General features: G+C 48.1%; 1 protein-coding gene across 2 annotated transcripts in view; it reads left to right on the top strand.

Annotated features, from left to right (window-relative positions):
* Nucleotides 1-22,208, top strand: part of Xpo6 (exportin 6) — a 102,634-nt gene extending 80,426 nt beyond the window's left edge. For both annotated transcript variants that reach the window (XM_076840896.2, XM_076840893.2), the window contains exons 14-24: nt 1,456-1,548; nt 6,375-6,519; nt 8,210-8,356; nt 9,147-9,336; nt 13,117-13,272; nt 14,301-14,415; nt 14,594-14,765; nt 16,384-16,545; nt 18,598-18,696; nt 18,840-19,070; nt 21,592-22,208. In XM_076840896.2, the coding sequence (XP_076697011.1) occupies nt 1,456-1,548; nt 6,375-6,519; nt 8,210-8,356; nt 9,147-9,336; nt 13,117-13,272; nt 14,301-14,415; nt 14,594-14,765; nt 16,384-16,545; nt 18,598-18,696; nt 18,840-19,070; nt 21,592-21,693 (1,612 nt within the window). In that variant the 3' untranslated portion in view covers nt 21,694-22,208. The remainder of the gene's footprint in view (nt 1-1,455; nt 1,549-6,374; nt 6,520-8,209; nt 8,357-9,146; nt 9,337-13,116; nt 13,273-14,300; nt 14,416-14,593; nt 14,766-16,383; nt 16,546-18,597; nt 18,697-18,839; nt 19,071-21,591) is intronic.
* Nucleotides 22,209-22,596: the final 388 nt, after the last annotated feature.

Below are 22,596 nucleotides of genomic sequence, written 5' to 3'. Positions count from 1 at the left end.
ACTAGGCAGCTGGCGTTGTAGCACTTCCCCAGTTGATGGCCCTGTGCCCATCCATGCAGAGTAGCCTAGGGCCTTGGCAGCTGTGGGTTTCCTCTTTAGGGAGAGAGGCACTTTCCCAATGGAGCCGGCTGTTGGTTACTGTATTTAATGCATATTTGTATACAGTGAGCTCTTGAGCAATCCTGGGCTCACTTGACCTCTGTTTACCCTAAAAACATTTGCTCCCCTCTCTCTCTGTCCTCCAATGTTTTATTATAAACATTTTCAACCCTTCAGAAAACTTGAGAGAATTATATGGGGAATACTTATATCGCTACCCGCCCTCCTGATTCTGCAGTGGACATTTTGCTGCATTTTCTTTATTACATGTAATTCCATCTGATACATTTTCTTTTAAAAGTAATTTTACAAGAATGGGAGTTTGCAGTGACTCAGATATGCACAGATATTCACCCTGGCATTACTTATAGCAAAAAATATTGAAAATAGTTTAATGTCATATAAATACACTGAAGTAGGAACAAAAGGAAAGAGTGATGAACATCTCTGTGTACTGATGTGGACAGAGTTTTCAGATGCTCGCATGAGAAAAACAAGGTACCAATGAGTATATCACAACAAAAAAGGCATATGTGTTTGTTGAGATATAATTATATTGCCATTAAAGCCACCATTTTAAAATATAAAAACAAAACGGGGAGTGTGGTTCAGCAGGAGAGCACTTGTCTAGTGTGTGCAGTGGCCCGGGGTTCCATCCTCAGCACTACAGTCAGACAAAGTTTTAAGTCAAATTTAAGTTGGTTTTAATATTACAAATTTTACAAAAAGGTCTTTGTCAACCTATTTAGATAAATTTTCAGTAGAACAAGTCTGCTCTTTAAAAAATTTTTTTTATTCTCACTTATAAAAGCATTGTTTATTCATTATAGAAATACAGAAAAATAGAGGGGGGAAAAAATCATCCATACTCTACCTATTCTGTCCAACCCTAAGAGCAAGTGATACCAAGAGCACATTCTGATGGCTTTTTTTCCTTAACAGATACACATTTGAAAAGTTAGGACATTTTCTGTGTGTGTGTACATAAGAGCCTTTTCACATTTTGAATACCTTGAACATTTGTCATTAAATGTACCTCTAGCATGGTTTTTATTGAATATTGTATTACATACTTTGTGTTGGATATTTATTTTGCTTTTAAGTAATGTAGATAATGCTTTTAATATCCTTGTTATATAAATCTTTATGTACATCACAGATTATTTTCTGATGATAATGTATGCCCTCCCTCCCTGCCTTCTTCCCTCTCTCCTTCCTTTCTTTTTCTTTTTCTTCTTTTTTTTGATATGGAGAAGAAAAGTATGTCCTGGGGCTTCTCCTTGTTGATACTTGTTAATTTTGTCACTTTAGTTCCTAAGCTGAATGTTCTTTCTTAACCTGCCTCTTTGCCAACAGGTTGGTCAAGGTCACTCTGTACGGATCTCAGATAAAACTGTACAACATTGAAACTGCTGTGCCATCGGTGCTGAAGCCCGACCTCATCGATGTGTAAGTGGGGAGTTTCGGGTTTTGCCTTCCCAGGAAGCACCATTTACCCCCAGATCATTTTATAGAAAATAGGAAGAGTGGGAGCTGCTACAAGAAGGGGGGAGTGACTTTGAACTTTGGAGGAAGGATTGTTGGGTTTTGGGGACAGGAGGGGTGGGCAGGAGTAGCTGGGGCAGGAGGACTCCCCATCAGGCAGCTGAGAGCTGTGGTGAAGGGGCTGTGAGTACTGTGTGGCAGGAGAGGCTGGGAGGGTCTGCAGGACTGACACGGGAGCTCCTTAAATGCCGTGAATATCAGCCTGCCCAGAGCCCATTCACCGAAACCGAGATGTGTGGAAAAAACAGCAGTTTTAATTCCCAAGATGCTTCTGAGGCCAGATGAGGGGTGGGGTGGATGTATCTCCCCATTCACAAGCAGCAGAGACCAGCTGGCTGTCCTCATAATTTAATTTAGTCTGACACCACCTGGAAATAGTGTCAGATCCTACAGGTCATACTCAGTTCCCAGTTCTGTCCCCTCCGTGTCCTTCTTTCCAGTGCTGGAGACAAGCTCCAGGTTGTTTCCCTGTGCTTCTGCCCAATTGGCAACAGGTTGAGGTTGCCCCAACCTCCTCTGGTTTGCAGAACTTGCCTAGAGTTGGTCAGAACTCAGGGAAACTCTTAGGCTGCTGATTTACTTGTTTGTACAGGGTATTACAAAATAGACCCAGGAACCCCGGATGAGAAGGGGGGCGGGGTGGATGGGGAGGAGCACAGCTGCCCTGCAGGAGCCTCCAGCCCTCAGGCGTTTGGTTCTCTAGAAGCTGGCAGAGCCTCTACCCAGTGCTTTTGGGTTTTTATGGGAACCTCATTAGGAGGTGTAAGTGTATGACTGAATCATCAGGGTGACCTCCACTCCCTTCTACCCTCCCCAAAGCTTAGGGGTGAGACTCAGAGCTTCAACCCTCTGAGCAAAAGGTTCCCCTGACAGCTAGGTTCCATCCTGTGCCCATCTAGGGATTTTCCAGAAATCCCGTATTTTAACATTTGCTCAGGGGTGTTGAAAGGGCTTGTTACCAATAATAGGAGATTGTATTTCACTACTTGGCAGGGACTGGAGGAACCCAGGACAAAAGGCCAAATATGTTGATGTTTGTTTTGGTGCCAGGGATTGAATTCAGGGGCACTCAACCACTGAGCCCCATCCCCAGCCCTATTTTGTATTTTATTTAGAGACAGGGTCTCACTGAGTTGCTTAGTGCCTCACTATTGCTGTGGCTGGCTTTGAACTCTCGATCCTCCTGCCTCAGCCTCCTGAGCTGTTTGAATTACACTTGTGCACCACTGTGCCCGGCTGAAAGGCCAAATATTTTTAAACAAAGATGCTCTTTTAACCAAAACACATATATCATAATATCCTAGAAAGGTACAGGAGAATACTAGGGGAACTCACTTCTTCAGAGATTCTGATTTGGGTAGGATGGTGTAGGCATTTATTTGATATTTGCATATTAAACAAGAACTTCAGATTGTTCTGAAACAAGACATCCAGGGACTGTCATAAGAGGAGGAGGGCCCAAGGAAGTTCTGGAGAAGGGAACCTCAACTCAGAATGACAGATTCCTTGACCCGCATGAAGGAAAAGAATCTGAGCACACATAGATACCAAGCCACCCAGATTTATTTAGGAAATCAAGGTTTATACCTTGAAGGAAGAGAGCACAGGCTCTTCAGAGTGTGAGGCCACCCCTGGGTCTGGGGTGTTAACACTTACAATGCAACAGCGGCTAGGGCTGGATGAGGTCAGGTTCTGCTGATTTCCCTGGCTTTAGCTGTTGTCCTTGCTTCCTGGTGCTACTTTCTGCAGACAAGGAGGGCTGAGGACACTGGCTGACTCACTCAGGACCTGCTTGTTTTGCATTCCAAAGGTTTAAGGGCACTTCTCTCTTTAGATTCAGTTCATCTTTATTTCTCTGTACCCTCAAATTCTTCGGACCACACTTTGAGGACTGTACACATGGGAAGCCATTAAGAGAGTGACATGGTCGGGATAGAGGGCTGGGGCTGAGGTGGGTCCTATCCCAGAGTCTGTCCTGATCAAGTGGCTCACACTAGAGTACCATAGCTGCCCCCCAGCTTGTTTCTGTAAATAGTTTCCGAGGACAGAATGACAACAAGTTAAATATCTTAATTGCCTTTTTTGGATTCTGGAATCAGGCCATACTTAATTCCATAAAATAGAATAAGCGTTCCAGTGAGTTAAGCAAGAGACCCTCCTCCTCGTGTGACCATTCCTGGATGTCTTGTTTCAAAATAATCTGAAGTTTAATATGCATATATCAAACAAATGCCTACAGCATCCTACCAAATCAGAATCCCTGAGGGGGTTCTCCTGTACCTTTCTAGGATAGCGCTTTGGGTTTATCCATTAGAACAACAAGAGCATCTTTGTTTAAGGGAGAACAAAGAGAGAACATTGGTTTAGTGGATATAGAAAGGATTAAAGAAAACAGAAACAAAAAACAAAAAGGGGATTGGTCATTTCAAAGTTACCTTCCCTGGAAAGCTGGGACAAGAACACAGAACAATAGAAATATAACTGGTTCACTTCAGATTGCCTTTTTGTGTAAAGATTAAGTCAGAGGGACTTCATCTTCATGCCATTTGAAACTGACTTGTTTGGGGAATTTGGCTGTTCTGTCTAATCCTGAATTCTAGGACTGGCAGGGTAAATAGCTTAGTTTCAGCCTGGTGGTGTGGAACTTGAGCTTGAGTGACTGCATTATGGTTTTTAGCTTGGGATGTTGGACTAGTGCAGCAGCTTAGCCCAAAACAATGGCCTCCTGGAATTTTTTTTTTTTTTTTTTTTTTTTTTTAATTTAACAGGAGTTTTATTGGAACAGGCCCTTGCCTTGTCATTTGCATATCACCTGTGGCTGTTTCACACGCAGCAGAGTTGAGTAGCTGCAACAGTCTGTGGCCTGCAAAGCCTAAGAAACGTGCACTGTATTTACAGAGAGAGAGAGAGAAGGCTGCTATTCCTGTTGTAGAGCATTCTTGAGCTGCACATTAAACAAGTGAACTTTAAGAAGAATCTATATACTATGGTCTTAAACTTTTTCCCTTAGTTATTACTTTCCACCTTGAGAATTAGAGGAAGCCGTGATGCATCCTCTGGGTGAGACACCAATTTGCTCATGAACTCCCCAGCTTACAGTTTCAGGAAGTTTGAGAGCACCCCCACCACCTCGCCTTTTTCAGCCGTAAGACACTCCAAATGTGGTAGACTGACTGAGATTCTTGGGTTTCAAAAACTGACTTTGATGTCCTTCCTATTTAGTTTTGATGTTTAGAACTCAGGTAAAATGATCAATGGATTCTGAATATAAAATACAAAATAACTGCCTGGTCTCTCTGAATTTCAAACTCTTGATTGGCATGCATATATGTGTGTGTGTGTGTGTGTGTGTGTATTTTTTTTTTTTTTTTAAACCTTAGGGTACTTAGAACCTTTTCTTCCTATTTTGATAAAGTTCAAACCTATAGAATATGGTAAAAGCAGAATAGATGCCCTCATTTTTTTTTTTTCTGAGCCATTTGAAAGTAAATTGTAGATAACATGTCACTTCACCCACAAATCCTTTAGCGTGTGTTTCCTAGGAATAAGGTCATTCTTCTACATAACCATAATGCCATTGTCAGCACTTAATAAATTAATAAATTTAATGGATACAGTAATATAATTTGATAGTCCAGATTCACATTTTCCCATTTGTCATTTATGTACATATAATTTTTTGGATTGAAGATCTAACTAATCGTGTACTACACATTAAATTTGCCCCAGATAATCTAGAATAGCTCTCCCAATCATATGTCTACCTTTGTCCTGTGTCTACTGAGAGGTTCCAGAAACTGTGACATCCCTCAGCAGTGCACCTCTCATGCCTACCCCCATCTCCATTTTTAAAGTAGTGTCTCCAGCATAAGAGCCAGAGCTCCTTGGAGAAATGATCCAAGTCTGGGGCAGGGCGATCCTGGAGAATCCTGTTCATCAGTGAGTGGGGAAGCACGGGGCAAGTGTTGAGAACGTGTGAGAAGGACGTGTGGGGCTGATGTGAGACCAGGCCATGGGATCATCCAGAAGAAATAAGGGTGATAGTAAATTATTCCACGTTGATTGATCTTTTAAAATTAGGTCATCTCAAAAGTATCATCTTATACAGAGTACTCTATAGTTCTTAACTGGAAGAGGAGAGGTTACACTTAGGTGTATTGCATGGTCTGGTGTTATCTTGGAAGAATTATGAGCTTTTGTGATGTATATTTTATCATATGTCAGATGTAGTTCATCCTTTGCAAAACCAGAGTCTTTGCTGCCTCAGTTATTCTCTAGCCAGATGTGTGGTGTGATGGAAACTTAAGCTTTGGGATCTTAGGTCAAAGCTTTATTTATAAAACTGCAATACTTAGTATTTACCTGAATCTGTGGATGTTCTTATCACTAATAGGTCCTCTTTGAGCAGGTAAATGGTTTCCATGCTGTTGCCATGTCCGGGGACAGCCAGCACAGTGGGTAGTTTTTGGTTTTTGGGTACTGATGTTTTTGAGCCCAGGGGCACTTCACCATGGAGCTACATCCCCAGTCCTTTTTATTTGGGACAGGGTCTAAAGTTTCTGAGGCTGACTGTGAACCTGTGATCCTCCTGCCTCGACCTCCTAGGTAGCTGGGATTTCAGGTGGGCACCGACATGCCCAGCTAGCGGGTTGAATTCTTATCTCCTGTGGGAACAAGTTTTATGAATGTTCACCTGACCCTCTGGACCGCATCTTCTTTCCTTTTCGCAGGCATGCTCAGTCCCTAGCTGCTCTCCAGGCCTACTCCCACTGGTTAGCACAGTACTGCAGCGAAGCCCATCGGCAGAACACGCAGCAGTTTGTGACACTCATCTCTACCACCATGGATGCCATCACACCCCTGATCAACACCAAGGTTTGAAATAGTGAAGACCATGCTTTTTATCTAATTCTCTGTCCTTCTGTCTATGATTTGTTTACTACAAAATCAAAATGTTAAACAAAGTTCAACAGATAATTCTTACTACTCTGATGTAGCGACTAGCTCGTGTCCTTCATAGTAGTAGTCCACGTGCACCCAGGTAATGCAGGTAAATTTTAATTCTTTTAGTCCCACATGACGCATTCTCATTGTGAAAAAGTAGCATATTGTTCATGTTCACAGAGTAAGACATTTTGCCTTCTTTAATCCCTTCCTTAAAACACTTTCGTCCCAGGGGCAGCACGGTCAGCTGCAGGTTGTATATTATTCTAGACTTTTTTCTATTTTACATACATAAGTAAAAGTTTGTAGGTAGCTGGAGATGGCCCCTGCTTTTTTAAAAAATTAGGCATAGAACAACTGCAGTTTTTCACATTGGCCAGTGCTTTCTTTTGTGGGATTTATTATGATTTTTCTGTTGATGAAAGGACTCTCCTTACAGCCCATTTTTCTGTATACATTAGTGGGGATGGTTTCCCATAAGTGGGATTACTGAGTCAAGGTTATGTCTGGGGGAAGTTTGACTGCCCTCCAAGAAGACTTCCAGTTTGTAACTAGACTATACAGATGCTTACATTTCTTAATTTTTTAATGTAGTTTTAATCATGCATAGCATTTTGTTCCACTTTTAAAAGTGTATTGTTTTAATAATAATAATGTATTTTTTCTATAAATTTGTGTTTATAATTATAATTTGTAAAAGAGCTGTAATATCCCCTTAGGAGTGCATTTCATAATCGACCTGACTGTTACTGGACTTTATGGCTGCCTCCATTTAAATGAAAAAAAAAAAAATTAGATAATTCTGAGATGCATGCATTCATGAATGTAGCTTTATCCTTTTAGATCATTTCCTTAGATAAGTAGAGGTCATAGTGTTAAAAGTCGGAATATTCTGTGGTTCTAGGAAATTATAGTGATATTTCTTTCCTAAATAATTCTGGTGCCTTGACTCTGGTGTGCTGTGGCCGTCACAGTCTTACCAGCATTAGGTCCTATCTGTAAAAAGTTTTCTTGGGGCTGGGCGTATAGCTCAGTGGCAGGACATATTCATAACATGCATAAGGCCCCAGGTTCATCCCTAACCCCCCACTCCCAGGTCTTCTTTTTTGCTAATTTGAAAGTGACAGTGACACCTGCACCCAGTTTTTGATGGGCATGCGGAGGTCAAAGCAGCGGGCGGGATGAGCTGAGTGATGAAGCGCAGGCAGGAAGGGCCCAGGGAAGTCTTGGCTTGGTGGCAGCCAGAGGAGTGAGCTGAGGAATCCCACATTGTTTGAAGCGGGGAGACCTAGATGCCGTACCAGGGAGTGTGCTGTGTGATGTGACAGCTCTCAGGGAGCCACTGTAGATTCTTGAGCTAAGAATTTAAGAATTGACTGAGTTTAGAGATACCAGTTACAGTGAAGAAGAGTCTGCAAGAAATAATGCTGGCTCGAGGGCAGGAGCTATGGATGTGGCAAAGAAGAAGGGACCTTGTTGCTGATAGTTATCTTGGGAAGAATTTTGGAGGTAGAGCCTTGTTGGAATTATTTGGCAGCCAAGAACCGAGTTCAGTTATGGCTGCCTCAAGTACCAGTCCCCTAGGGCATGTGGTGCGCTCACATGTTCTCTCCTTTTCCAGGTCCAAGACAAGCTGCTGCTTTCTGCGTGCCACTTACTGGTCTCACTAGCCACCACCGTGCGGCCTGTCTTTCTGATCAGCATTCCTGCAGTGCAGAAGGTGTTCAACAGGATCACAGATGCCTCTGCCCAGCGACTTGTTGATAAGGTGAGACCCAGGACACCCTGGGATCCCTACGACATGTGGCTCAGATCCAGGGAAGTGGAGGAAGAAGAGGCAGGCTTTGTGCGCTCTCGGCTTACAGGCCATGCCAACACTGGCACACTTCAGGGGTTCATCTCCTTCCCTCTCTGAGGCCAACTGAGTGCCACTGCAGGTGTGGAAATGTCTTCCCGACATGCAGAGAGGTGTTGCTGCTCTGAAGTCTCATGATTTGGCCAACGTCATGAGAATCCTCTTGGTGTACTTTTTGGTTCAAACCATTCTGGTTTGCATTGTTTGTGGGTTGAGAAGCTCCAGGCGAGTGTATTCTCTAGAAATACACTTCTCTAGAAAAAGAAGTGGAATGGGGTGGGGTAGGGGGTGAGGCAGGTTCTTTAGAGTGTGTGCATGTGCGCTCCTGCTGACGAGTCCCCTCGCAGCCCTGTTCTAAGTGGCTTCTCCAAGACTGTCAGAAGGAGCTGCCAAGGTCCTGGCTAGATGCTGTGTCCTCAGTGGGACTTTTCCCTCTGTAATGCCCAGGTGCCGGGTTGGAAGGGAAGTGTGATCACCAGTAAAGATTCTTGAGGGCAGCCCTGGGGACTGCTGGACTGACATGGGGGGTTATTTCTGCCTTTCTTTTCCCTGCCTGGGTTACCTTGGAGGTGGACTGCAGACTGCACTTAAGTTATGAAAAAAGGAGCCTGGTAACTAAGCTCTAAGGCGGGCTCCTAAAAGCTCTAAGGCATGGCCGTCTACTCTGGTCTCTGACCTCACGGTTCCTTTGGGTCTCTTGCAGGCCCAGGTGCTGGTGTGCCGAGCACTCTCCAATATCTTACTGCTCCCGTGGCCCAACCTTCCCGAGAGTGAGCAGCAGTGGCCCGTGCGCTCCGTCAACCACGCCAGTCTCATCTCTGCACTGTCTCGGGACTATCGCAACCTGAAACCCAATGCCATCACCCCCCAGAGAAAGATGCCACTGGATGACAGTAAGTGACCCCTGGACTGGGAGAGCACAAGGAAGGCAGCAAGGCAGGCATCGCTTTCCTTTGTGGCAGATGAGCATGTCCACAGTCACTGCTGAGTCAACTGTGGGGGTGGGTCCAGCTTATCCATGGAGCCCAGGTAACACAGCAGCTGGACATATTTCCTGAGTGCAGGCTGCCCCTTCTCTTAATTAAAATGTGAAAAACGTTGGAGACCCTAGGAAGACATCCACGGAAGACCTTGACGATACCATCAATAAATACCACCAAGATTATTGATCCATTTCAGAGACTGTGTAAGCAAAGAAAGCCATTCCCTTCTACTGGGAAAATGAACTTAAGAACTGCCTTGTGAGATTAGTTTGAATCTTTCCCAAATACAACTACTTCAGAGGTTTTGGAAGAGGTTTTTTCACAAGTGGTACTTGAAATTTGGTTGTTTGAAAAAAAAAAAAAAAGAATTAGGAGAGCTTTAGTTTAAATAAAAGGTGACAGGTTTCCCTGAAAAATCTTCCTGAAATAACAAATATTATAGAAATAATTCTAAATTGCAGTCTGTTTTTACAAGAAGAAAATAATAAGGTGTCATTTATGAAATGTCAACAGTGGTTTATGAAATGTCAACTAGTATTAATACTTGGCATTCTATTTAAAAATAGTGTTTTATAAACAAGTTAATGTATGTTTGCTCAAAAATAGTAGGATAGTATAAAGAAGGAAACTCTTTAAATATTACCAGTTCTAATATTTTAGAAAGAAGCCATTTAGCCATGCTGTGTTTATCTTCCTTTTTCTACTTTTAAGTATATTTGTAATGACATGGTTGGGTGAGAGCAGCTGATCATGGAGGGCATACCGTGTACGAAGCTCTCGCTCCATGATTTTATGCCCATCATCAAATCTCTGATATTTTCAGCGTCAGTCTTCTAAGTCTGATATTTCTGATTTGGGGTCTAAGTATTTTTTTAAACATTCATTTCATGTTCATATTAGCCGTGAGTTAGGTGCTATTATCCTGATTTCATCCATGAGGGAACCAAGGTCCAGGAAGGTTAAATAGCTTGCCCCAGAGGGCACATGGCACTGTGGAGGAATGACATTTTATGAGGTTTAACTGTCTTCTTTTCTCTCTTTCTTTCTCTCTTTCTCTTTGGTCGTCCTGTCGTAGCACAGGCTAGATTGTGCTATGTAGTAACAAACAATCCCAGAGACTTAGTGGCTTCTTGTGAGGGGAAAATAGTTCTGCTCACGTCTGGCCTGGGTCACAAAGCCCAGGAGGCCACTCAAGCTCCAGGCTCATGAGCCTCCCCTTCAGTCTGTGCTCACACTGGGAAGGGCACGTGGTGAAGGGTGGAGCATTCCCAGAGATCCTGCCTGAGAGCGACATGTGTCACTTCCATTTGCACCACATCAGTCTGAGCCAGCTGTGTGCAGTCCTGCTGCACCCTCAGAGCGGGTGCTAGGGACAGAGGAGCATCTCTTTCCCCCAGGGAACATGGTTGGAAACACTGTGCGTGGTTTCTGAGTGTGCCAGCGCTGAGCGGGAAACTCGGTGCACACAGTTTCATTCAGTCTTGTGTGACCCTGTGAGGTGGCTCTTACATCTTGATTCCAGAGCAATGAAATGAAGATTCGAAGGTTTTCTTTCAACTTTATATTTTGAAAAAATTTCAAACCTACAGAGTAGTTGAAAGAATAAGAAAATGAACAAATATATGTCTTTCACCCAGATTCACCAGCTACGAATGTTTTGCCACATAGGTGCTTGAATGCCTGATCTTTATATGGAAATTATATGGAACCTAATTAGAACCTTTATGTAACCCAGTCTTCCATAACCCAAACTCCATCAGCACAGCCAGGATGGTAACCATTGTCACAGTGTCACGTAGCATTGAGAGCACATTGAAAACTCCCACAGTTGGTATCAAAATATCTTTGTTGCTTTGTGAAAGTCCTGGATTGTGCATTACATTTGGTTGTCTTATCTCCTTTATCTCCTTCAATATAGAAAAGCGTCCCCCATTTTTGACTTCCATGACATTGGCATTTTGAAGAGTCCATACTTGTTCTCTTGCAGAATGTTCTGAATCTTGTTTTATCTGATTGTTCCCAGTGAGTTTGATACTGTGATATGCACTTCCTGTTGCATCACTTTTGTCAGTTTTCCGGTGGCTGCCAGTCTACCCCCCCCACCCAGGCCTGGCAGGTGTAAGTTGCTTAGAACCCCAGGGAATGTGGTGAGTCAGGGGTCCCACCTGGCTGAGCGGCTCAGAGGCTGGACTCTGCCATGTGGCTCTGTGGCCTCCTTGGGAACCTGGTTTAGAAGGGTTTATAATGTCCTGTCCCCATAGAAGTACCATTCTATTATTATGTACTTACCATGCTTTCAATTTCTGACTTTTACAATTTTGCCAAATAAACTTTGGTCTTTGTTTTAATTTTCTTAAGTCAGAGGTCAGATTTTCGTCTCTTGAGTGTTGGTTTTTCTCCCTAAACTGCTTCCCCAGGGCCGTGTTCCTCTTAGGGAAACACCTGCCCTGTGTGTGGGGCCCTGGCTGGGTGGGTGTCCCGTGCTTGCCGTCGTTGTGGGGGCTCATTTCATCCTGGTCATGCCTTGCCTTTACTTTCCAGTCACCACCCCGGGTCTTAGTGGACAGGGCCTGTTGTGAGCCTGTCTTCTTCCACCCTCAGTCGTGCAGGTCAGGTGATATGAGCTACCCGTGATTTCAAATGAGGAAAATAAGACTCAGCTTCTTGCACAGTTCAGGGTCAGACCCAGTTCCGTGCATTCCCTGATCACGTCTTCTTTCTGCCATACCCTGCCCTGGAAGTGGCTTCAGCTTGGACTGGGGAGCTCTGCGGGTCAGGACGGCTCTCAGCCTGGTTCTGGTTCAGCCTGGAGGTTGAGTCTTCCAGGCCTGTGCTGAGCCCTGGGGGTCTCCACGCATGCTGAAGACTTTCCTGTCCTGGACCTTCTTAGGTTCCAGGTACCTTGCTAGAATTATTCAGAACCAGTGTCCCGTCCTCGTAGCACTGCAAAGCGGGTCTGTGGGCTCTCCCTCGTGTACTGAGGAGGATCCTGCCCAAGGCTCAGAGCTGTTTTCTGACCTCTGAGTTTTCTCTCCAGGGCTCTCTGACCATCTGCCTGTTGGCTGTCTACCACCTTCATTTTTCCTTGTGCTTTGTGAAACATGGATGTTAACTCGTACAACAGGGTACTGTAGGGTTGTGTATTGCTGATTACATATAATAATAATTATGTATTATCAGCCTACAGGCCTACTAGGCCAAGGATTGATTGGGCATTCTGTTTCTGAATCCAGCATCACTGTACTGCACGGCAGGGTATGAGTGTGGGTTGGCAGGCCGGGGAGCATCTGTAGTTGAAGGAGAAGGTTTGATCTGCATGTGTCCTTTGTGGTGTGTGGTAATTACCTTCTGACACTTATTTTCTCACCAGTCTCCTCAGCGCCTTATAGTTTTGATTAAGTCCATGACACCTAACTTGGAAGAACGAGTCATTTTTTCTTCTCTGTGAACTTGTTGCTGGTAGGTAGAGGCACAGCCTGTACAAGCAGATGCCTGGAGTCTTGGCAGTAAAAAGGTGGGGAAAGGTGAGAGAGGAGAAGATGTAAAGGAATTGAGGGAAACTGTTCAGCAAAACTTGAGTGTGACCGTCTTCCTGACCCCGTGGCAGGTGTCTTTCCCTCCCTTTGTGTTCCCTCGTCTGTGCTTTATTCTCAGATAACTTACGGCCTGCACCTTACTCTTGATTTGCAGCCAAAGTGATTATCCACCAGACACTGAGTGTCTTAGAAGATATTGTGGAGAACATCTCCGGGGAGTCCACCAAGTCCCGGCAGCTCTGCTACCAGTCGCTGCAGGAGTCCGTTCAGGTCTCCCTGGCCCTCTTCCCAGCCTTTATCCACCAGTCAGGTAGGAGCTGGCCCAGAGGCCTTCCGTGGGCATCGTGCTAACAGGTCTGCTTAGATCTCCTGAGCACGCCAGGATGGTGCAGTGCAGGCCTTGGCATGCTCTGGAGGAACACTGGGGTGTGGAAGGCAGACGGCAGTGCTGTTTCTTTGGAGAGTGTGGCCCCTGGTACTTGTCACGTGGCAGCGAGTCACTTGCAGCCCCCTTCCTAGTTTTCCCTTTTAGGTCCTTGTGTTCTCTCAGTGGGGAAGACAGATGGGTGAGAGGGTAATGGGCTTTTCACAGGAAGCAAGAGAGCTTTCGTTTATGCAGCCTGCGTATGTGGCAAGGTGAGCTTGGCTGAGATTGTTCCCTTGCCACACTGTCACTGACAGGCTTTTCAGCTCTCTGGGTGTACTTGTCTGGCTTTCCTGAGAGCATTTAGAGTGGACCTGTCAGTCTTGTGAGAGAAGTGTGGGTTCTTCTCAGTCAGCATGTGTTCACTGATTGCCTCTTGCAAGCTGAGCATGTTCAGTAAGAGCCAGACAGTTGCTGAGGTCTGGAGGAGGAACCACACCAACTGTGACCAGTGTTTTCTGCAGTTAATTCATTTGATGGAACAGGGCCATGCAGCCTGGTACACCCTCATTATCCACTTCAGCCACTCAACCCTTGACCCAGCTGCAGAGATTCTTGGTCAGAGAGAGCAGTGGCTGCGGCTGTGAACAGTTCCATCAGTGTGAGCCCCAAATGATCCATCTGCAAAGAAAATTTTGACCGTGGCTGAGTGCTAGGCCCTGAGTGAGGCTTTCAGTTGACCTCCATTTCCTGTTGTGAACCATCAGGCAGAGGTTCCCTGGACCAGAGTTGTTTTCTCAGCAGGTCCTTAATCATTTTCCACTTTCCATCATTGGCTCTGATGGTACTGGGGAAATTTTTTCCAGCAGGAAGCATTAGAGAGAGATGACAGTGCAGTTTGCAAAAGAAGTCAAGCCGAGGGCTGTTTGCCCCGTATGTGGAGCTTTGACCACGTGTTCTGTCCTTTTATTTAGATGTGACTGATGAGATGCTGAGCTTCTTCCTCACTCTGTTTCGAGGCCTTAGAGTACAGATGGGCGTGCCTTTCACTGAACAGATCATACAGACTTTCCTCAACATGTTTACCAGGTAACCACGCACACCACCACCCAGGCTTTCAGGCTTTTCAGATTCAAGTGAGAAGTAGTGGGACCTGGCTACAAAGTATGGGTCTCTGTCCCCTTTCTTCATTGGCCACAAGCATTGGTTTTCATGTGCTCTGTGGACAGAGTTCTTTAGTTATTGTGTTGCTGTGTCTTGTCTGCAGAGAACAGCTGGCGGAGAGCATTCTCCACGAAGGCAGCACTGGCTGCCGGGTGGTGGAGAAGTTCCTGAAGATCCTACAGGTGGTGGTGCAGGAGCCGGGCCAGGTGTTCAAGCCCTTCCTCCCCAGCATCATCGCCCTATGCATGGAGCAGGTGTACCCCATCATTGCAGAGGTACACATGGCCGAGGGAATGAAGTTTCAAAAAACACCTTGTATTCTAAAGTGCATTTGTTCGTTGTTTTAATACTCTTTTTTTAAAAAATTATTTATTTATTTTTAGATGTAGTTGAACACAATACCTCTATTTCGTTTATTTATTTTTTTGTGGTGTTGAGGATCGAACCCAGGGCCCCACACATGTGAGGCCAGTGCTCTACTGATGAGCCACAACCCCCCCCCTTTTTGAAATATTTATTTTTTAGCTGGACACAATATCTATTGTTTATTTGTTTGTTTATTTTTATGTGGTGCTGAGGATCGAACCCAGGGCCTCACACATGCTAGGCGAGCGCTCTACCACTGAGCCACAACCCCAGCCCTGTTTTAATATTCTTGTAAAATTGTTTTTGTTTTTTCCAAGAAAGAATGCCTTCAGCTGACAAAATCTTATTAAATTGATCAAGTTAGTTAGAAAGTCTACAATAAGCCTAGCAGGCCAGTCATCACAAGATTGGTCGGTAAGGAGGGTCAGTTTGTAAAGTCTGGGGCTGTGTGGTTTTCTACAGCCAACACGACAGATTTACCTTTCTATTTAAAAGCATTCTTGGTCTGAAGGATGCAAGGCAACTCTTGGGACCAAACAAACCTGTCACTGTTAGAGGAAAGCACTTGGTCCTTGGAAAACAAGCCCTCAGCATGACAAGGTCCAGGGTCAGTATAGCTGTAACTCGAGCTTTCTGGAAATAGTTATGTAACTAAGAACTAACCTTTTTAACTGTCTGAACTAAGACCAAAGCGAGTGCCTCGCATCACGAGATACATGTGAGCCCTGTATGGTTTTCTACCAGGGAAGCTTGTGACCTGAGGTGTCGGTTTAATTTTAATTAAGGCTGGGCCTTATAGTTTTGAATTTTGCAGAGACATCTAGAGTAATGTGACCTGCATGTTCTCTAGTAATTTTGGAGATTTTTTAGTTAAGTTAAAAAATCCTGCTGAGCCCGCCCCCTGCTCCTCTCAGAATCCAGGCTGCCAGCGAAAGAAGAGGCGAGTCCAGAGAGCAATCAGCTCAGCCTGCGGCCTCCACCAAGGGATCCTCTGTAGTGCTGCTTTCTGTGGTTCCTGAGTGCTCTTTAAACTCTCTTTCTATGGAGAGCAGCCCTGCTTTTAAGGATCTTACTGTCTTTAGCCTCAGAGGTTGTGGAAGACCAGCAGGTTAGCTGGGACAGCGTTTTAATCCTGGGAAAGGGAACAGCACAACCGGGGAGAGAAGACACATGAAATTGGCTGTTTTCTCAACAGAAAATCCATATTCCTAATTGTTCCTCTGCTCCATAGCCTTTTCTCCTAGTGTACAAAGCTGAGTTCTTCTACCAGAGAAAGGGCCGTGGGCACTGACCTGTGCATTCTGAATCAAGTGCCCTCTAGTGCTCAAGCATTCTGGTGTGAACTGCCACCTCCAGGGGCTTGAAGCTTTCTGCCCAGGAAGTGACATGGTGTAGGGGGCATGTTGACATTGCGTGCTTCACCTGGTGTCTCTTAGGCTTCTGTGTTGCCCTGGCACCAGCTGTGAGTGGCTCCCTGAGCTGCAGGAAGAAAGGGCTGAGCTTGTGTGTGTGTGTGTGTCCCCACAGCGCCCTTCCCCTGATGTGAAGGCTGAGCTGTTCGAACTCCTTTTCCGGACGCTCCATCACAACTGGCGGTACTTCTTCAAGTCCACTGTCCTGGCCAGTGTGCAGAGGGGCATTGCTGAGGAGCAGATGGAGAATGAGCCCCAGTTCAGTGCCATCATGCAGGTAAGGGGGAAGAGCCAGTGAGCATGTACCCAGGAACAGATGCTGGTCCTGGGTGCCACCTGGGCCCACTGAACTGCTGCCCTTGGGTAGCCTCTCAGGCGTGTAGTCCCACTTCCCCAGCCTGACCACGTTGGCATACTGACTTGGAAGCCCCTGTAGTTGGGTCTGAAGCTCAGCCCCGCCTGCCTGTCTGTATTATTAACTAGCATCTTGGGGTCTTAGTTTCTTCACCTGTGAGTGGGGCTCTTACTGCCTGTGTGATGGGTTGGCCTTGAGGTAAGTGAGACAACGTGTGTGACCAGCCTGGACGTGGGACCTCAGCTTGCTTTACTGTAGAGCAGTATTGTCCCAAGAGTGCAAGAAGCGGGAACGAAGATAATGGGAGTCTTTCTGGGAGGGGCCCAGCAGTCTGTGTTTTTCAAAGATGGTTCTGGCACATACCACATTGGGGGAAATGCACCCCCGTGGATCAGTCCTCACCTTCAGGTCAGTGCAGCTGTTACAGCAGCAGGCTTGATAACATTTTTGTTTTAAGCCCTCATCTAAGTGGAAGTTTTTTTAAATACAGGCTTTTTGTCGCAGGAAGCTGGGCAGGGGGCTTCCTCCTTCCCTCCCTCCCGCCCGCCTACCTCCTAACACACAGAAAGCCTCAGCCTGCTGGGTCTTCCATCTACCATGCTGTGCTGGGGTTTGGGGTGCTCAGAACTTTGCTCCCCTCTTCGCCTCTCTCAAGCTTAAATTCTGTCCTTGCTCGTAAGACTTCTTGGGAAGACTGAGGCCTGGTCCCATACTCAGAGCTGGTAAAAGCCATTCTGGAAAACAGTCTCACACTTTGGCAATTTCTTACATGTTAAACATAGGTAGCATGTGACCCAGCAATGCCATTTCTAAGGGTTTTGCCAAAGATAAGTGAAACCTGTACATATTTATTTGAAGTGGCTTTTTTCATAATTGTCAAAACCCAGAAGCAATCCAAATGTCCATCTGCCGGTGACGGGGTGAACCCACGGGGACAGGTGTAAAGTGGGTTACTGCTCAGAAATACAAAGGAACATATTATTGGTGCAAACAACAAGCATGGATTTCAGGTACATTGTGCTAGGTGGGAGAGGCCTGACCCCAAAGGCTGTGCACTGTGTGGTTCCATTATGGGACATTCTGGGAAAGGTGAAGCAGAGACACAAAGTGTCACTTGTGGCCCAGGGGCAGCGGGAAATGATGCTACACGGGGCATGAGGGAGCATTCTGGGTCAGTGGGAATCCTGTGTCTTGACTGTGCCGATGACTGACTCCTGTAACGGCAGCCTCAGGAGGTGTCTCTGTGTCACCCTCAGTAACCCTGACCTTAAATAATAAGTCAGTGGAAACTTGTCATTGTGGAGGTCCCAGGGCTGCAGCAGGGGTTACAGGAGCCCCCTCTCAGCACCCCAGGGTGGAATGATGAAGTGGTGACACTTACTCAGAGAGATTTCCTATGGGCCACCAGCCTCCCTGCCTACCAGGGTCACTTTCTATTAGATCAAGGCACTTGGTGTTTTGGGGGGGGCTTGCTTCATTTTGTTCCTGAACTAGTAATTTTTATATCCAGAGCTTCCAGGGCAGTTCAGAACTGGTGGTCACTTAACCCTGAGGCAGATGCAGCTGATCAAGAGGAGCTCTCAGGATTCGTGGCCTGTGAGGCCTGGAATGCCAAGGAAGCGGGAGGTGGTCACTTACTGGAGACACGCAGGTCCTGGTGTCTCCTCAGATTGCTGAGGGGTTTGGCCAGAGCTGTGAGCTTCCTGCTTTAAAGTCGGGTCCTGTGAAGGGATTCTAGAGATTTCTTATAAAAGGTGAAAGATGAGGTTGAAGTAGACGTCAAGGCCAGTGGGGAAGACTTCAGCCTGGAGACTCCAGGGAGTGCCGTGGAGACCTAGCCAAGCCTGAGAAGTCCAGCTGGGCCTCGTCCTGGCATTGGTGTGGGGAGCCGCACCTGGGAACAGGTTTTTTGGCATGGGGTGGCTGTCACAGAGGGTAGCTCTGGGAGGGCTTACCTAATGGTCTCACTTCCAGGCTTTTGGACAGTCCTTTCTCCAGCCCGACATCCACCTTTTCAAACAGAATCTCTTCTACTTGGAGACGCTCAACACCAAGCAGAAGCTGTACCACAAGGTGAGTGCCCCTCTCCCAAAAGAGCCCTTCATCCAGGTGTCCTTGAGCTTCCTCACTGGGGAGCATCATGGGGGAGTAGGTGGGACCTGGGGCAGGCCCAGGGGCCTGAGGGCAGCCACACTCACCATTGCCTCTGCCCGTAGAAGATCTTCCGGACCACCATGCTGTTCCAGTTCGTGAACGTGCTGCTCCAGGTCCTGGTTCACAAGTCCCATGACCTTCTGCAAGAGGAGATTGGCATTGCCATTTACAACATGGCCTCTGTCGATTTCGATGGCTTCTTTGCAGCCTTCCTTCCAGAGTTCCTGACCAGCTGTGACGGTGTGGATGCCAACCAGAAAAATGTGCTGGGGCGGAATTTCAAGATGGATCGGGTGAGGACAGAAAGGTCCAGGCCAAAAGGAGGGCAAGTGTGGGCCCTCGGGTGTGGCACCTGCCCAGCGAGGGGCAGACTGCCTCAGGCACATTAGGTCCTCTGGGCAGGGCTCTGCCCGCTGGCAACTTGGTAGCAGCCTGAGCAGTGCTTGGGTGACACACTCTCTGGCCTTGACTTCTGTCACAGTGTTCTTAGTCTCAGCCATTGAGGCCTGCTGCTTTGTCTCAGAGAAGGGACTTGTCTCAGCTTGTCTGTGCGTACCCACCCAACCCGAGCACACCCTGACTAGAGGGTTCTGGGGGGGGGATGAGCCCCCACAGGGCCAACACTGTGGAGTGTGGTAGAAGACACACTTGTCACTCTTGCTAAAACTCAATAACAGAAGACGGGTGCTTTGGGGCTACAGCCGTGGGCCCCCAGGGTCAGAGACAGACTCAGGTTGCCTGGACTCTCTCCAGATTGGCTCCAGCTCAGTGTGGGCTGATGTGCTCCATGGCCATGGAGGGCCCCTTACGGCACCAGTGCTCTCTACCTCAGGGACATCCCGTGGGCTGTCCCTGCCTGAGCAGTACCTTGGGTGGGAGCTGGTCTCTCTTGTGTCTCTCTCTCTCTCTCTCTCTCTCTCTCTCTCTCTCTCTCTCTCTCTCTCTGGTAGTACTGGGGATTTGAGCCCAGGGCCTCATGCCAAGCAAGTATTCAGCTGCATCCCGAGCTCTTTTTATTTTATTTTGAGACAGGATCTCTCTAAGTGGCCCAGGCTGACCTCAAACCTGTGACCTCTTGTCTCAGCCTCTCAAGTGGCTGAGATTACAGGTGTGCACCACCGTGTCTGACCAGGCTCTGCCTCTCCATGCCATCACCCTGGTGCCGGGGGTCATGGCCTGTGCCAGCACGCCAGGCCCCTGGCGCTCTCGGTGCTCTTGACTCGGCTCTGCTGAGCAGCCTGTGCAGTTCCTCTCCAGGGCTCGCGACGCCCCTGCTGGGCAGACGCTGCCTGCTGCCACTCTGGCCTGTGATAAGTACTGAGAAAATGTCTCGTAGACTGAGGTCCTGTTTGCCCTTGTCTTGGCATCTTCCTTTCCTTGAATCTTTCCTGTTCCATCCTAAGCTTGAGGTTCACTTAGGAACCTAAGTTGGATTCCCCGCTTCTTTTTCCTAGAGCCCAAATCCCAATGACCAGTTTCTGAGTACAGCTCTTAGTAGCTTCTTGACTAACACAGTGGTTTCTGAATTTAGTTATTCATCAGAAGCACCCAGGGTGCCGATTAAAAATGGAGAAACAAATTCCTGTGTTCCACTGAAAATTCTGATGAGGTGTTTATGTGCTGCATCCCTTGGTTGATTTTCTCGGGGATGAGGTGTGGAGTCACGCTCTCTGCTTGTGTACTCCCCGTGTGTTCCCAGGCCCAGCGCCGGTCTCTGCCTTCACCCCATCTTTTGTAGAAGACAGTCAGCACAGCACCCTCTGGGCCCAGAGCAAAGCTCACTCCAGGCCCTTGTGGGCTGGGGCTTCCTCTGCCTCTGAGGAGCAGGTGCTGTCCCCACCCCCCACCCCCACGGATGGCTCAGGCCCCGGCTCAGGGCAGCTGGCGGCGGCGGCATTTGGAAGTTGCAGAGCCAGGGAGCAGGTCCTGACCTGGGTGTTCTGGCTCCAGAGCCCCAGGGTGAGCCAGGGGTGCTCAGAGGGCTGTGAGCAGGAGGCTGACCGGCCAGGAAAGAGGAGAGTCCAGGCAGAGGAGGAGGCCGACTTTGAGCCAGGCTCTGGAGGAGGAGCCTGGGTAACGGTGGGTGGGTGGGTGGGTGAGGAGAGCCGCAGGGCTCCTTCAGCCTGGTCCTGTCACCGGCCAGGGTGGTGTCAGCCCCTGTGGGGACAGGGCTTTGTGTTGCCTACTGTGCTGCTCATTTCAGCCTGCACAGCAGGTGTCAGTGGGACATGGTTCCAACTGTGAGGCCCTCACTTCACAGCCCCCCGTGCTTCCCACGGTTGCTGCTCCCTGCTGGGTCACTAGGGGGTGCCACGTGCACCTCTACACCCGTCACCCTTGACTGGTGGCAGTGCTGGAGCCCTGTGTGGGATGGGAAGGGTCTGGGTGTTGCTGAGTGCTTGTTGCCTGCCTGCGGCAGCCATGCCAAAGCCAGAGAACCTGGACTTGGCAGCAGGCGTACTGACTCCACCTGGACCCTGTCCCTTCCCGTCTGGGTAACAAGCAAGGTTCCTCATGTGTCCTGCTGACGGAGCCTGTGGCGCAGTGTCACCTGGAGGGTTTAGTGGGCTGATAGCTGAGCTGAGCCTGGCCTGCAGGAGCACCTGGTATGGTGGGCCCGGGCCGTGTCTGCGAGTTTCCTTCCCCCATAGTGCTCTGCAGGTAGGATTTGAGGCTATGCGTTTCAGCCTAGCTCCAGAGCCTGCTGAGGCGCCCGGGTGTGGGAGCAGCTGGTAGGTTCTCGCCGTGGGCCTGGGTGTTGGGGCGCGGGCCGCAGTCCCCTGCATCTAGTTGCAGCTGTCCCCTGCCTTCCAGGACCTGCCCTCGTTCACCCAGAATGTGCACAGGCTGGTCAACGACCTGCGCTACTACAGACTCTGCAACGACAGCCTGCCCCCCGGCACCGTGAAGCTCTAGGAGCCCTGCGTGCCGCTGCGGCCTGCTCACTGCCCGAGGGACACGGGCCGCTGCCCCCTGCACCACCTCCACCTTCTGCCGCAGATGTCTCCCGGACAGGCCTGGCCACCCCCCGGAATCTCACGCCCTGAGCCACGCTGCCTGGATTCCGGGCCCATCTTAGCACTGGCTGGAGGTCCCAGTCCAGGAAGCCCCTGGCAACCCCCAGGGGTGGGCCGTGCAGATCACGTGCATATCAGCCAGGCAGAAACGCCAAGGACAGCTTACAACAGTGCCACCTTCTCACCATTCCACCTCCCCACCCTCCCGGCGCAGTCTGCCATGGAGAGAGCCGCGAGTGGGCGCTGCCTCTGTGGAGCCCGCCCGATTGCCTTGAAGTCCCTGCTCTTTGTCAGGGATTTGCAAAGACTCCTTTTTTTTTTTTTTTTGTTCATGTTTTCTCATCATTCCATTGTGATACTAAGGAACTAAGAAGCTTAATGGGAAAATAAAAGCTTACAATGTTGTTCTATAAATTCCGCTTCAAGAGCTTCATTCCGTTCCTCCTCAAGGCTCCTCCAGGTGAGTGGGCCGTGCTGGGGGCACAGTGGGCAGCAAGGGCACCCGGAGCCCCTGTTTGCCCTTGGCAATCACAGCAGAGGGGTGCTGACGGGGTGGGGTCTGACTGCGTCCCACGGTCTTCTAGAAAACACCCTAAACTTCTAAGCCACGTGGAAACCGCACTCAGTGCCGGGAGTGGGTGTGGCCAGCAGGCAGCCTGTGATGCAGCAGGACGCAGGCCCTGCGCTTCGGCATGGCGAGCCTTTACCTTCCCCTCCCAGAAGAGGATCCCTCCCACAAAGGGCCCCACCATGGACCCAAGTCTCACTTGAGCACAGCAGGGAGGTGTAGAGGTCACCATGG

Source organism: Callospermophilus lateralis, chromosome 19, assembly GCF_048772815.1.
Source record: "Callospermophilus lateralis isolate mCalLat2 chromosome 19, mCalLat2.hap1, whole genome shotgun sequence".
Classification (NCBI taxonomy): Eukaryota; Metazoa; Chordata; class Mammalia; order Rodentia; family Sciuridae; genus Callospermophilus; species Callospermophilus lateralis.
Note: the sequence above shows the minus strand (reverse complement) of the source record. Positions and strands in the feature narration are given on the sequence as shown.